The following is a 16,733-nucleotide window of genomic DNA, read 5'->3' on the forward strand; positions in this document are numbered from 1 at the left end:
TTCCTGGAATGTCTCTTCTCATTTTCATTTTCTCATGTTCTTGTTTCTTTCAAACCTTTTCTTTCGCTTTTCTCCACCTTTATCTTCCTTGGTTTCTAAATTTTTTCATTATGCCAATTTCTCTCAATTGTCTTCTTTCCCTTCCTACCATTTTCTTCCTCTGTTTCACTTACTTCTTGTATATCCTTTACATTCTCCATTTCTCTTCATCTATTCTTGGAATGTCTCATTTGTTGTTCTTGGTTATTCTTCCCTCCTACTGAGTTATAATATACTTAATTATTGGTTATACTTTAAAAACATCCCATGACAGACTTTTTCATCCAGCGATCCATGGCATTCATTTTTTAAAAACACATTTCATTCATTTCTACTGTAATTTTTTTAAACAATGCTTGAAAATGGAAAGCTTTCTGAAACTTACAATGGTGAAACATTTCAGCCCTAACATCTCAGTTCTTCAAATTATATGAAAAGATGCATTAGAGTTAATATAGCTATGCTTGTTGCTAGAATAAAGAAAAATCACACTTAAAAGATAAAAGGCTTTTGAGGGGCTGGTAATCATTACCAAATTCTGCACTGAAACAAGACCACTATCCTGAGTTAATATTTAATGAATTTTATAAGTTCTTAGTCCCCTTTTTCTTTTATTTCCCCAGACCACAAAACAAGAGCCCACAGCTTACACCTCTAGATAAGGTGGAGGTTTGTCTTGGGTGTATATATACTTCCCTAAGAAAAGGGATCTAATACTGATTTATGAGTTTCCAAATTAAGTAGGTGCTGCTTAGAAACACAGCCAAGAGCAAGTTCCTTCACAAAAGTGAAAACAATGCAATGCCCAACGATTAATTCTTCAGGTCTATCCTATTTCATTCTCTGGCATCAGAAAAGATTAAGGTGCCTTAAATATATCAGCTAAACTTTGACTGAAGCAGAGATCCTATGAGTGATTTTGCCTCAGTCTCTGGCTCATTTAGTAACAGCTACAGCATTTTCTTCATTAGGTCAATGCTTTCTTAAAACTAATTTTCCTTCTTTCTTCAAATAATCATGGCTTTGATTTAATTTTTCTTTTTTGTGTTGTTTAAAATAAAAAAAAAATAGCTGCATGCTTGAGTGATTAAGATGCCCAGTTGTCATATGTTATATAGATCTTCGTGAGATTACAATAATCAAAGGATACTTGTGGTCAAAACCATACCAGATTCGGAAAAGCCAAGCACTCTCTGCCTTTGTAGAGTTTCTGTCCATGTTATCTCCTCCCTAAAGAGGAAGTGGAAAAAAAGAAATTAGATAACTGGTACCTGACATTTCAATGTAAAAATACATGTCAAACCCCATTACCTTTCAAGGTAATGAATTACTTTCTACTCCATTCAACAAGTCATTTTATGTTAGGTGCTGAGTCAAAATGAAAAATTGTTCCTGCCCTCAAGGGGTTTCCATTATTCTGTGGGAAAATAATGTAAAACTAACCATTCTCTTAGACAAAGAAGTCCTACTATTGGAAATATTTAAGGATCTAGAAGACTAAAAACCTTTAGGACTTAGTTAATATTTTTTTAAGAGTTCTTGGGACCCAGCTATCAGAAGTATGAGTCATTCCCTTATAGCCCTTTTATGGTCTTTTCTTGGAGGAAGGGCAGAATCTTTTTAATTTTTTAAATTCATTTTTAAAAATGAATTTATTTTAAACTTAAATACTAAAACTTAAATACAGAATAAGAAAAGAAAAAACATTACCATGTGATCTGCAGAGCATAAGAGAGGATTCAAAATATATAGCAATAAATTTACATTTCAAGAAATATATATTATAATAAATACATATATAATATATAACATAATATATAATATATGCAATAAATAATCTATGTTAACATATAATAAATATAATTATATATAATAAATATATAATATATATATATATAAAATAAATACAAGAGCAGAATCTTGGGAAGACAAAGCAAAATCTGTCTCTCTTTTCTTTTCCTCTTTTCTTTTTTCTCCCTTCCCTTAAATATTTTCTTCCCTCTCTCCCTCCCTCCTTCCTTCCTTCCCTCCCATCTTCCCTCCTTCCTTCCCTCCCTTCCTCCTTCTTTCCTTCCTTCCCTCCTTCCTTCCTTCTTTCCCTCCTTCCCTCCTTCCTTCCTTCCCTCCTTCTCTCCCTTTTTCCCTCCCTCCCTTCCTTCCTTCCTTCCTTCCTTCCTTCCTTCCTTCCTTCCTTCCCTCCTCCCTTCCTTACCTTTCCCTCCTTCCTTCCTTCTTTCCCTCCTTCCCTCCTTCCTTCTATCCTTCCCTCCTTCTCTCCCTTTTTCCCTCCCTCCCTTCTTCCTTCCTTCCTTCCTTCCTTCCTTCCTTCCTTCCTTCCTTCCTTCCTTCCTTCCTTCCTTCCTTCCTTCCTTCCTTCCATCTGTCTCTTCTTTCATGTCTCCCTCTTTCTCCATAATAACTAGCCTCAAACCAAAAAGACCTAGATTGAAGTCTTTCCTCTGACACACATTGGCTATGCGACCTTGGGCTAGTGCTCTCAGTGCCCCTCAGGGAACTCTCTAAGACAGGAATTCTTAACAAAAAGGAAAAAAAAAGTCATGAACCCAAAGTTAAGAATTCCTATTCTAAGACATCATTTGCAGATCAAGTCCCAGTCTGCATTGATGGAGAGTTTCCTCACTAGGAGTTCTCTGTGCCAATGATAGATTTAGTTCAAAAATGTGTTTGTGTGTATATATGTGTGTGTACATTTGTATACATGTGCATATGTGTGCATGCATATGTCTGTTTTATTAGTCTTGCTATCCTCTAGAAGAGATATTTTCATTTAAGTGTGTGAACAGGTTGTCACATTAATTAGATCATAGACCCTGCTATGTAGATAACACTCTTGTGGAATGATTCAACATTTACTTTTATCAACGATCCCAGTTTTATTAAGCATCGAAATAGTATCATTTTCTAACATCAATAAAAATGATACTGTGTTAAATAGCTGTGGTGGGATTATTTCAGTTTACCTTTGCCAAATGAGATGGGATTTGTTTACTGCTTTCACAAAAGGTCATCCCAAAAGAAATGATACAATTCTAGTAATTACCATTCCAGTTTTCTTTCCTTTACTTTGTCAGGGAAGGACAACACTGAAGACAACGGCATTTTTTGCTCTTTGCCCTTGCTATTCCTGACTTATATATTAGCAAGTGCTTCTATGATAAGCTGAGGGCATTCCTCTCCTTCCCTTTCAGTCCCCTTCATAGCCAGGGAAAGAAGAAAAAAGAAGGGTACAAAAAAGGGAAAGAATAGGATTGATGTGTATGTGAAAGAGGCATATAAGCAAGTAAGATAAAGAAGGAGGAGAAAATGTAATGAGCTTTAGAAACAGATGGCAATAAGCATTCTGGTGTGGAAAGAAGGCTACTCAGTGATTTTTTAAAAAACACCTTTTCTGCCTTCTGTTTTATATATTATGAGAAGGTATTTCCAAGAGCCAATCAGATCATAATTATCATCATAGTTAAATACATCCAGATTTCAATATGTCCTTCTTTGCCTTACTGGGATCCACATATTTCATTGCTAAGTGGTATCATTATTCTTCAGTCTAATACTAATCATATGAATACTCATTTGTATATGTGACAACACATGTAAGACAAATGGCCATATATGTGTCCAGTATCAGAATCTGCTCTCAGATCAGCTCAACTTAATTTGCTTTCCTAGATTACTCTTTGTAAAATCATTTTATCACTCATTAATGATCATGAACTAAATCCAAAAGGATATATACCATCCAAAATGGATGTGTTATAACACAGTTGGACTGTGACTGTAGATACCTGGTCCCCACTCCCACAAAACATTATGGGAAGGCAAAATGTGATCTATGGTCATTTATCCTTTGTCTAAGAGCCAGTAGAGTATAATAATGAAATGAAAACAAAACTCACAGCCTTTTTCTTTTGTTGCTGAACATTTTCAAATGCTGCAACAATTTCTAGTTTTGCTTTCATGTCATTTTGCTTGAGTTGGAATAGTACACCTTGCAATTCAAAGGTCCAAATTCATCACTACTCATTATAGGGAAGGCAAGGCGTCCAGTTCAATTTCTCTCTCTCTCGGCATCTCTGCTTGACTATTCCCATCCAGGCTAGGTGATAGATTTGCAGAAACTGCCTTCTTCCTAGTCAGTGTGTAGCCTTTACAAGTTCCCTCTATATCACCACCTCTCAAACAGCCACATGTTGCTAGAATTTTGCTGTAATTGTAAAAATGTCTCAGCTGGACCTACACAAATGGAAAAAGGTTCATGTCTGATGAGTGTTTCCCCCTGTTTCACAGAGATAACCAGAACTTAGAAGGATTTTTCTGAATAGGGATTTTTTGGTAAGAATAAAAATGTCTCAGATCCACATAAATTTGATAAGCTTATATTTATTAAATGTTTTCCCTTGTTTTTAGAAAAATTAGAACTTAGAAAGATTTTTCTTGAACAAGGATTTGTGGCAATCTGGGTTTGTCTTGGTTCTGCCACTAGAATATTCACTATGTGACCTCAGACAATTTTCTTAACCTCTCTGGATCTCAATTTCCTCACCTGAAAAAAATAAGGGAATTGACCCCGATGACTTTATAGTACTTTCAAGCTCCAGCTTCTTAGCTCTCTCCCTCTCTCCCTCTCTCCCTCTCTCCCTCTCTCCCTCTCTCCCTCTCTCCCTCTCTCCCTCTCTCCCTCTCTCCCTCTCTCCCTCTCCCTCTCCCTCTCCCTCTCCCTCTCCCTCTCCCTCTCCCTCTCCCTCTCTCTCTCTCTCTCTCTCTCTCTCTCTCTCTCCCTCTCTCTCCTTCCATCCTTCCCTGATTCCATTTTGGTTCTTCAATCAATTGGTTGGTATCTCCAGATGTAGCTACTAGCCAAGACTCCTTTAATGCAAATGCAAGTTTGGGGTTCAGAAGGTAGAAAATCCAAAGCATGGGTGAACTTATGAAAACCTTCTTTCCTTAAATACATTCATGTGGCTCAGCTATTTGTTCAAAGCTCCTGCATTGACATATTGTTGGTCTAATTCATGTGGATGTTGTCCACAGAGGACCATGCTTAGGTGTGAGTTATTTCTTAGCTAAACTCTTCTTGGTCACCTTCCACAAATCCAATTGTGTGTACCTCTTCACCTTTATTATTTCTTAGTGAAGTGATGTCTATTTGTCCCAAAAGTATTTCTGTGAGTTTGTGTGTTGTTTATTGTTTATCATGTACTGTGAGATTATCAGTTTTCTTCCTCCTTTTTAGTGAGAAAGTGATCTTTCTGTAGCAGCCTTAGGGTAGGTTTTTATAAATATTGAAGAAGTTTTTGTTAAGATATTTTATGAATATGTTATAAATCTTAGAGTTTCAAAAGTACATAGTAAAGCTTATATTATACAGAAGTTGATTACTTGTAGTGTTTTTCTTCTTATTAAGATTGTTGTTGCCAATGTGTATATTTTTGTTCAGGTTTTACTTTCTTAACTCCTCCTCATCATGCCTTCCAGTATTTCTCAATATTCTTATATTTCTTCTTTTTTATTTCTTATTATATCATTAATAATATATAATCATCATTTACTTCTTAGTACAATTATAGTGTGGTATGATGACAGATCTAGAACTGAAATGGACCTCAAGAGCCATCATGTTGAATGGACCATCTCATTTTACAGATGAGGAAACTAAGGACTAAGAAGGTTGTGATTTGTAGCATCAGAGGTAGCCTGACTTCAATGTTCTTTTTATATTTTGGAATATTTTAAAATATTCCATTAAATTTATATGCCACAGTATATTTATATATCCACATATGTGCACATTTACATATGTGTGTATGTATATTTTATATGCACACACACTGGAGATAAATATATTAGGTATATATGTATATATATACATATAAGCAAACACATATATATGTACACATATATACGTATACACATAAATACTCACACATATTGATATAACCCTAGTCATTTGACAAATGGGTAATTTCCCTTTTGTTGTTACTATTAAAAATGCTACTAGGATTATTTTTGTGCAGAAAGGATTTTCCCCACTCATGTTAATAGTATCCTTACGGTTTAGTTTTTTATATAAAATCATTCTACATTCACTTTTGTTTATCAGTTCTTTCTCTGGATCCAGATAGCATCTTCCTTTATATGTCCTTTGTAGTTAATTTGGGTATTTATAGTAGCAAAAATGACTTATTTGCTCAAAGTTGTTCTTAAAACAATGTTGCTGTTACTGTATACAGTGTTTTCTTGGTTCTGCTCATTTCCCTCTGAACCTTATATAGTACAGTTTATAGTTGCATTGAGAACTTTTATAGTAGAACGTAACCTCGTAGAAAAATCGTTTAGTTTTGGTCTTTGACTTCCTTGCACATAGGATAGTGCCCTGCAGGTGGTATGCACGGAGCAAATAAATACTCATTGAACTGGGCTAAATTCCAAGAATTGTTTCAATATTTGAGGAATGTCCTTAATCAACAATCCATGTAGTAAATGAAAACAACAAATAGTTATTGAGTGCCTACTACATGCAAGAGACATATATATATATTTTTTTTACCCGGGATAGTGATCATTAATCAAAGTTTTAAGGATCACAGGTCCTTCTTTATTCCATTCCTTTCTTTCCTTCTTTCTTCTTTCCCTTCTTTCCTTCCATATTCCCTTCCCTTCCTTTCTCTGCCTGCACACAGTAATCACTAAATACAAGCTTATCAATTGGTTGATTGATTACTTTTGCGTTTTTAACAAGTATTTGTTAAGTGCCTACTATATGTACACAACACTCTGCTTTAAGCTTGAAATATCTCTACTTTCTAGGAGCTAGGAGATTTTAGGAGAATCAGGGGATATTAGGCCAATCTTTTAAGGACACTTGTCAACCAGGTGGGAGAAATTGCTTATGTGGTATTTTGGAATACTGCTGAAACAGTCAGCCATTTCCCCTGCCTTTTATCTTTGAGACTAGTATTTTTATTAATATTACTTTTTTGTTTCAGAAATAAATAAGATCCAATTAGAGAGAAACATTTGAAGAACTAAGTCCTTTCCCCATGTGGGGCAAATGACATTGCTAATCCAGCATTAGAACTGCTTGGTTTGTCTGCTGTTCCACAATGATGACTTGAGATTATATCCCATATATACACTGGCCTAGCTTGGGATCCATTCATTTATTTCCCCTAAGTTATTGATGACTTAATAACCCAGTTATGAAAGGCCATCAATAAATGAGTGGAAATAAATGAGTTAGCCTATTGTGCGCTCTGCTTGTGCCATGGGGGTTGATGATAAATGTGCCCAGGGAAAGCAGACCTCTGTGGTCACTATGAAACAGGGAAAGTATCTGATGGAGACAGCACAGATCTCAGACCTCTGGGAGAGTCCAGATGGTCACTGGCCAGCAGGAAACATCAATCTGTTCACTTTCCACTTTTTTGCAGTAGCACTTCCTACCCCCCCCCCCCCCCAAGGACAATAGATGTGAGTAGTCATCAGAAATATTTGGAGAGAGGGGTTTTTCTTCATTACAAATAATATTCCTTTAGATTTGGGTCATGAGATGTTATGTCTTTATACCAGAAAGAAATCCACATATTTCCCTGTACAATACATTTCTTTTTAGGCAGTTAGATAGTGCAGTGGGTAAAATAATAATAAAAATTATAATTGTGATCTCATTGGATCCTCACACCAATCCTGGGAGGTAGATGCTATTTTTATCCCTGTTTTACAGATGAGGAAACTGAAGCAAACAGAGTTTAAGTGACTTGCCTAGGGTCACACATTCTAAGGTTATACTTGAACTCAGGTCTTCTTGACTCTGGGTTCAGCATTCAAACCATTGTACAATGTAAGTGGCCCTTGAGTACTGGATCTGGAATCAGGAAGACCTGAGTTCATATTCTGACATAGATAGTTTTTGCTCTTTGGCTTTTTGCTCTAGTAATAGCAGCCAGAAGGGGAAGGGAAGGAAATAAGCCTTTTTAAAGAACCTGCTATGTGCCAGGCATTGTGTTAAGTGCTTTATAATATTATCTCATTTGATTTCATTTGATTTGAAGCCACATGGGAGGAAGACAGGGGAAAGGGCACTGGCTTTAAGACAGAGAACTAGGGTTTGATTCAAACCCTTCTAACTACCTTTGTGAACTTGGGCAAGTATCTACCTTCTTGGTCTCCAGCTTCTTCATATATAGAGCTCTAAATATTTGATTGTATGGACTTTCAAGCATTCCAGTTCTCAAACAACTCCCCCTGATTTGCCCCCACCCCAGCAAGCACCCCCCACTCCAAGAAACTGGGATTAGAAGGAAACCAGAGCTTGGTTTTGTCTAAAAAACAAAATCTTTAACAGATGAGGAAGCTCTGACTGGGCTGAGCTCCTCAAATATCTCAGGTTATGGGAAAATGAGAAGACATTGGGAGAAGTTGACATCTTTAGCTGTCTGCTTAGCAATCTAGAAGCTAGGGCATGACACAAAGCAGCAGGGAGTATGGGCTACTGCCTTTTTTCCTTTGATGTGTTATCCTCCCAGATTGAGAATGATAGGAAAATCAGACTGTGCTATTTGCCTTATGCTTATATGAGGCTTGAAAAAAGATCAGTTCTGGCCAGAGAGCTGTGAAAACCAGATGTCCAAGTGAGATGGAGACTGTTTATTGTATTAATTTATGGGAGAGAAAAGATAACCAAGCAAAAGCACATAAACCCTTTGTTCAGTGTTCAAATATGAGGCCTTTGCTAACTCTGCTCCTGAATAACCCAGGATTTCCACTTATTTCAGTGGGTGTTGATGGAATTAAATATACAAGGGGTTTTTCCGCTAAATTTCTGGAAGTCTTCTGTTCGCCAGAAAAGATACACTCAGGATGAGCATCTTTGGAAATTAAGCATACCTACTGAGTAGAATTCAGCACTTGGTTTCTGTGTATTTTTTGTTTTCAGTCATGTCTGACTCTGTGACCCTATTTGGGGTTTTCTTGGCCAAGATACTGGAGTTGTTTGCCATTTCCTTCTTCAGCTTATTTTACAGATAAGGAAACTGAGGCAAACAGGGTTAAGTAGCTTGGCCAAGGTCACGCAGCTACTAAGTGTCTGAAACCTGATTTGAACTCAGGAAGATGAGTTTTTTCTGACTCGAGCCTCAGCACTTGATCCACTGTGCTATCCCGCAGCTGTGTGTATTTAGAGAATACTTTCAAATTTCATCACTTGTTTTTGTTTTTCCTCATTAAGAAGAGAGATTGGAATGTTTTGAAAAGAGTAAGATCTGAAGAAGGGTCATTCAGATCTGGCTTCAAATCCTACCTCCAACATTAAGTTGCTGCATGGCCATTAACCAATTTTTCAACTTCTCGGAGCCTCAGTCTTCTCAGCTGTAAAGCAATAATTTCTCTAGAACTGGGATCTTGTGTTTGTGTGAGACTCCAATGAGATAAAGTCTCTAAAGTGCTTTACAGATCTTATCAATGTCAGTTTATGAAATGTACTTCTTATTGTCATTACCCTTTAAAGGAAACATTGCCTGCAAGGGGCACATAAGGGTGATTTTTCCTCCCCTCATTATTCTTTACAATAGCAAATTATTAACCTTTGGCTTCAAAACAGAAGGATCTTTAAGAAAATATCATCTTTCACATGGTCATTAGGCTTAAAATGGGTTACTGAGAAGGTCTGCTCAGAGAATGAATGACGCAAACAAAGCTATGGTAGATTGGAGAAGACTTCTAGGAAAGATGACCTTTGTACCCTGAACATGGGCTGTTTTGCAAGTCAGCCTCCAAGGTTGGCTGTATCAGACCATGAGACACCAGCTGTAGCCAATGCACATATATCCTAGGCAAGGGCACTGAGGAGTAATAGTCAAAGGCACTCTTTAAGTCATGGGTCCCCAGTGAGGAGGGGAAGAGCACAGACCGATAAGAGGAGAAGAGAAGTGTTTCTACATCTTCCTTGAGAATTGGTGCTTCCTCTTCTTGCATCTTTCCTATACTAGATACCTAGTATCTAGAGGAGAGGGTGAAGGTACATGAGAGTGTCAGGGCCCAGAACTGCACCTGACCATGCTCCTCAAGGCTAGAAAGCATTTGGAACAAGGAACAGTCAAGGTCACTGCTCCAAAGTGCTCTATTATTTCTGTGATGCCCAAGAACACAGGCACGCTACACTCCGAGGCAGGTCTCTGGCTTATGTAAGCGGGGAGCCTGTTTCTCAGATGTTACACTGGAGAGCCTGCATATAAGCCTTCACGTCACTGACTTCAAAAGATGAGGGATATCCTCTGAATATCCCTAACTTTCCCTGAATGACCTGATACGAAATCATCTTGCATTGACTTGCCCAAGCCATTTGTGAGCTGACATAATTTTAGCCTGTAAAATGTTTCAGCATAATGAAATCCATCAATTCACTATCTGTTGTATAAAAACAAGTTCATTGAGGAGCAGGCAACCTGTCTTATTGATCTTCGTATTTTTCCTAATTCTTAGTACAGTTCTCTGCATACAGTAGGTACTGAATATATCATGGTTGAAAGAATGAATGAAAGTAGTTAGCTCTTTTATTTGTCTGAAAATTGCTTCCTCTGGGGTCCATGTGTCTTCCACCTTCTAGAGCATCATAGAATGAAAGCTCTTTGAATGCAGGGACTAATTTTTTGTTTTTTGGACTTTTTATACCAGCAACTAGAAATGATGAGGATAATGATGATTTTGTTTGTGTTCAGTCATGTCAGACTCTTTGTTACCCCATTTGGAATTTTCTTGAGTTAAGTGACTTGCCCAGGGTCACATAGCTAGTTAGTGTCAGAAGCTGGATTTGATCTCAGATCTTGCTGACTCCAGGCCTGGCATTCTATCCACCTAGCTGCCTTGTCAATAATGATAACAGCTAGCATTTATATAGTGCTTTAAGATTAGTAAAGTGTTTTATAAATGTTATCTCATTTTGTCCTCATAACAACCACACTATTAGTATTCTCATTTTACAGATGAAAAAACTAAGATAAAGAGAGGTGAAGTGACTTACCTAGGGTCACATAGCTACTCAATGTCTGAAGCTGGATTTGAACTCTGGTTTGCCTGTCTCCAAGGTCCAACACCTCTATCTCTACACAATGTGCTACGTAGTATTTTGCCAGTAGCAGATGCTTAATAAATGAATTGTATTGAACCACCCTGTCATTCACTGTAACCTTAATTTGTCAACTTCTGCCCCACAATCTTTCAGCCTCTGCCCTTCCAGATTCTTGATTACTAATCTCTGATTTTTTAGTATTTCAGTTTCCCTCTGGATCTTTTCTAGAGCACGTACCTCCTCAATTGAGGCCCTCTAATTTTTTGCAAGGATAAACATCACGTGTAACAAAAGACTCTGATGTAGCGGCTGATGATGAGAACGAAAAGATCCATCAGAAGTGAATGATAACAGTAGCAAAGGGCTCTGTGTTCATTATCTTATTGGAATCTTTCAATAACTTTGGGAGGTAGGAAGTCAGTCAACAAGCAATTATTAATAATTGCTTAATCTGTGCCAGGCACAAGAGATTCAAAGGAAGGCAAGAACACAGTCCCCACTCTCAAGAAGGGGACAAGAAGGAAGGTACTAGCAGTAGGAGAGGGGCAGACTTTGACAAAGATGAGATTTTACCTAAGACTTGAAGGAAGTCAGGGAAGCTAGGAGGCAGAAGTAAAGAGACAGTGCATTCCAGGCTTGGAAGACATCCAATGAAAAGTCAGAGTCCAGAGATGGAGCATAGGGTTATTGTTCCTCCATTTTTGAGGAGGACCAAGGACATCACAAGGTGATGTCTTGAATTTTGAGTGAATTGGATTTAAGTGAGGCAGAGCTGTGCAAAGTCATCAGCCTCACTTTTGGGAGGACACCACCAGTGTTCCTGTATTGCCGAGTTTTTGAGGGGAATAAAGTGCAAGAAAATTGGAAAGGTAGGAAGAGATCAGGTTGTAAAATACTTTTAAATGCCAAACAGAGCAATTTATATTTGATTCTGGAGGTGATAGGAAGTTACTGGGGTTTATTGACTCTGTGTGCATGCGTGCATGTGTGTGTGTGTGTGCGTGTGCGTGTGCGTGTGTGTGTGTGTTTGCTTGGAGGATGTGTTGGGGGTGGGGGCAACTTGAGGAGTCTTTCCTGATCCACCTTAATTCCAGTGCCTTCCCTCTGCTGATCATCCCTCATTTATCTATCCTGCATGGATCTTATTTGTACACAGTTGTCTGTATGTTAATCTCCCCCATTAGACTTAGTACGATGCCTTGCACATTTAATAGATGGTGGCTGATGGACTGACTTCCATAACTCTCAAGAAGCAAAGACTCCTTTCCTCTTAGGTTTCCCCTTCTTTTCAGCCTTTCCTGAGAGCTCAATACTACTGAAGCCACACCCTTTATCACTATTCTAACTTCAATCTCAAAGCAAATCTACTGGCCAGATATTTTCAGGCAGTTTTGCCCTTGGTGGTCAGGTTACCTCTTCCACCTGTGCTATGTCATCTGGATATCATTGCTCAGTCCACAGTGGGTCCCTTTGAACTGAATGATTGCTTTAACCAACTTTGACAAGAAAAATATAATAAAAGAGACACCCCAGTTACCGAAAAGGGGCAATGACAGAGAATATAGGCAGAAGTGATGCTCCTGGACTCTGATGTCTATGTACCAAAGCACAGATAATGAGTAATGAGAAAAGTGAAATGGAGGTTTACATTTTTAAATGAGACCTGTGGTTACATTGGTGTGCAGAGTTCTGAGGGAGGAAAACCCATTACCAATAGAGAGTGTTGACTGCCCCAGGACCTGGAGAGTCCTAGAGTGTTGTCTAGGAGGCTGGAAAGACTAAGTTTCACATAGTCAGTATGTATCAGGTTCTGAACCTAGGTCATTCTGACTCTGAATCTTGCCCTCTTTCCACCCTGTCATGCTTTATCTTTTGCCAAGATTTTAATGCAGGGTGATAAATATGACTTCATTCTTATTGAGATTTAAAAGGATGCTACTTATACCCTGACCTTGGAGGGTTACTCCATGAAGTGTTCAAAGGGAAAAAGATTAGTTGGAAGGGGAGGAGAAGTACTATTGTACATCAGAAAGAGATTCATCTTTTTGTGCGGAAATAAGCAAACCTGGGGGAAAGGAGAGCACTTGTGAAAGAACTGAAAGATGAATAACTAGACCCTTTACCCTAGAAGTCATCAGACCAGATGGATGAATTAGATGACTTTAGATCTCTTTCTGTTAAAAAAAAGCAGCTGATAAATTCTTGACTTGTCTTACTAATCCTTTCACTTTTCACAAGGCAGAGAAGGTGATGAGAGGGGCTGCTTCTCTGGATCTAGTTTTGAATTGGTAAATAAATGGATGTGTAGGGTGAAGGAGAGGGAAGAGTCCACTTCCATGTCATTGAAATGTCAATGGTAATTCCCAGGTGAGAAGCTAGAGTCAACTGGAAATATAGTGGTACCACGGACAGAACCAGAGAAATTACTGGGAGATGTTGAGTTTAAGATGACAGTGGGGTATCCAAGTGGATATTCTGCCTCTCCCTCAGACTTCCTTGTTCCTGCTAAAGGCACTTTCGTCATTCTAGTTATATAGGTCCTTGACCATTGAGTCTTCCATGAGTACACCTCACATCTAATTTATGTGACCAGATTTGTCCACTCTCCCTCCATTCTTGTGTATCTGTTTTCTTCTGTCAATACACAGACATCATTTTAGTTCAGGCCTTCATCATCTCTTTTCTGGATTACTGATATTGCATCCTTATTATTCTTTTTGTTTCTAGTCTCTCCCCTCTCAACTCTACCCTTCATATAACTGCCAAATAACCACCCTAAGACTGAGGACTAACCGTGTCACATCTCTGTCCAAAAACTTTCAGTGGCTCACTTTTGCCTCTGAGACAATATACAAATTAACTAGCCTGGCATTTGTAATTCTTAATATGTGGCTCCAAACTACCTTTCCTACCTTATTTCACCCCATTTTACTAACTAGAGTCGAGGCTAAGTAGACTACTAGCTTTCACCTGAAGGCAAATCTGTCTGTCTTCTGTCGACATTACATGCATAAGTCAATCATGTGAAAAAGACCTAAGGTTTGTAGGGGGCTAGAAGCTCGATATAAGTCTATAGTATGATGTGGCAATAATCAACAGCAACCACAAAACCAGTAATTATTCATAATTGCCTTCCTCGAATCATACGCTTCAGATTCAGGATGGAGTCCCTTGGCCCTGCTGTCCTTTTCTCGGCAGCATTCTCTTTGATTTTGAGTGGCACATTTTCGAAAGAATATTGACCCATTGTGGTCCATTTAGAAGATGGCGGCCAGAATAATAAAGGAGTTAGAATCCACAGAAAATGCTTGGCCTGGAGAAGATACTACTTGTGGACTTAATAAATGCTGGTTGATAGTTTAGTCAATGAATCAATCGATATTTATTAAACTCCTATGTGTCAGGCACTGAGCTCAACTGTCTTTACATATCTGGAGGTTTAATACATGGAGAATGAATCGGACTTACTCTGCATTGCCATAGTGGGCAGAACAGTGACCAAACTGAAGTTACAATTTGAAAGGACCACCAAGTCATCTAATTCAAGTCCTTCATTTTACACATAAAGAAACAGATCTGGAGATATTTAGTAACCTGTCCAAATTGAACTGAGTAATAAGTAGCAATGCTGAGATGTGAACCCAGCAACAATCCCTTCCAATTCTGCATTCATGACTTCATGATTCTATGAAAATCTGTTCTTTATTGGGTTGGAAAGGATTTTACCTGATTGGTTCTAAAATAGGGCACATCATGAATTGTAGTACATTGATTCTCACCTATTTTGTCACATTCCAAAAAAATGGAAATTTGTAACTCCAAGACCCTAAATGTATTGAAGTTATATATTTTAGATGGGAATCTAGATAGTTAATACTTTTCTTTGGAGAAGTCTATTCACAGTTTTGACACATATAAATATGTAAGGTTAATCCAATTCACACTCAAAAGTTGTAAGAGTACTGAAGAAGATACGAATTATTATTACATTATGACCTTGTCACAGTTACAGGGTCAGACTTTTCAGAGGTTATCTTCCTTTCCTCAAACACAGCTAGTTGAAATTACTTGGTAACCTGAAATGCTATTATATGTGTTTGCCCCTTATTTTGAGAGTGTGAAAGACCAGCAACAGATAGGCCTGGCTATAAAATTTCAGTAGATCTTTGTAGCTTAAAATTGTGTCCTTTAAAAAAAATAAATAGGCAAAATAAAAATGATAACTTATGGTTACCTAGCACTTTAACATTTCTAAATAACTTTCCTCACACTGATTCTGTGAGGCATTATCATCTCCATCCAACAGATGAGGAAAATGAGACTCATTGAGGTTCAGGGACATGACCAATGTCACAGGTAGGAAGGGATAGAGCTGGGGCTTGAATCGAGGTCTTGCCTGACTCCAGGTACAGAGTAATATCTATCTATCTGTCTGTCTATCTATCTATCTATCTATCTATCTATCTATCTATCTATCTATCTATCTATCTATCCATCTATCTATCTATGTATCTGTCTATCTACACATGCACATATACACACACATACACATATATGGTGGATATCATACCACCATTGATAGCAAAACTCTGTATAACAGTATTTATGTTTACTTTGCACCCAACAGAATCTCAAGTGAAAAATTTCAACCTTGTAAAAATAAGGCTTCTCCTTCCCATGACGGAGCAATGACTGTGGATAACCACCAAGGAGCTTGGCTGGAGTGAAAGGAGGGCAGATGGAACGTGTTTTTCAAGAATGATTCAGAAAGCACCATAAAATTCTAACTAGAATGAGTGGCAGATACAAGGACACTCTGTTTTGTTATTTCCATCCACACCCTACCCTTTCCTGTGCTTGACACTTAAGATAAGAGCTATTTCAAGCTGGGGAGAACACTATTACTGAAATGTGAATACTATAGTATTCAAATAGTAGGACCATATTCAACTAAAGGGCTTTCAGAGCTCTTAGATGTCAGTGTTTATCTCTTCTCCCCTATGATTCTGCCCAAACAAATAAACAAAAAAATAGTTCTCAAGCAATGACAGTTTGTCCAAGGACATTTTTGCATGAGACGAGCATCTTCAGGAACAGGAAGAATTACTGAATAAGGAATGGCAAATAGTATTTTTCATCTCCACTGAAGACAAGGCAAGATGAAGCGAATTCTGATTGCAATCAGGAGGACGGAGGCTAGAGCCAAGGAAACTCTAACTCCTGGAAAAGTCTCATAGAACATGAGAATGATGTACTGTAGAGTTGCCTTTAGCACACTGGGGTTGGGTTAGGCTGTAGCTAGAGCATGGGGTTCCTAAAATGATGCATTTTGGAGGCTGAGCCTTTGCAGGAAGCAAATCAACATGATAAAAGAAAGCACTGGCCCTCTGCCATGTTGTTTTTCTGAATACTCCTTGTGGACCTCTATGGCCTGTGACGCACTGTTCTTGAACCTGGACCTCAGATTTCTGCCTTGTCCCAGAGTCTGGCCTTTCTCTTGTTAGAACTTGGGATTGCTAGGTTACTTGTTTGGTAGATTTCCCTGACTCTGATATTATATTCTGGTCACCCCTGGACATGATGATTTTATTATTCCACAGGGTAAGACTGA

The 16,733-nt window shown here is 38.1% G+C and overlaps 1 protein-coding gene across 1 annotated transcript in view; it reads right to left on the reverse strand.

Annotated features, from left to right (window-relative positions):
• The window catches only part of SLC9A9 (solute carrier family 9 member A9), a 727,593-nt gene that overhangs the window by 143,032 nt on the left and 567,828 nt on the right, over window positions 1-16,733 (reverse strand). The window contains exon 14 of the mRNA XM_072618220.1: window positions 1,190-1,269. Coding sequence (XP_072474321.1) covers window positions 1,190-1,269 — 80 coding nt within the window. The remainder of the gene's footprint in view (window positions 1-1,189; window positions 1,270-16,733) is intronic.

The sequence above is a fragment of the Notamacropus eugenii genome, chromosome 6 (genome assembly GCF_028372415.1).
Source record: "Notamacropus eugenii isolate mMacEug1 chromosome 6, mMacEug1.pri_v2, whole genome shotgun sequence".
NCBI classification, from domain to species: Eukaryota; Metazoa; Chordata; class Mammalia; order Diprotodontia; family Macropodidae; genus Notamacropus; species Notamacropus eugenii.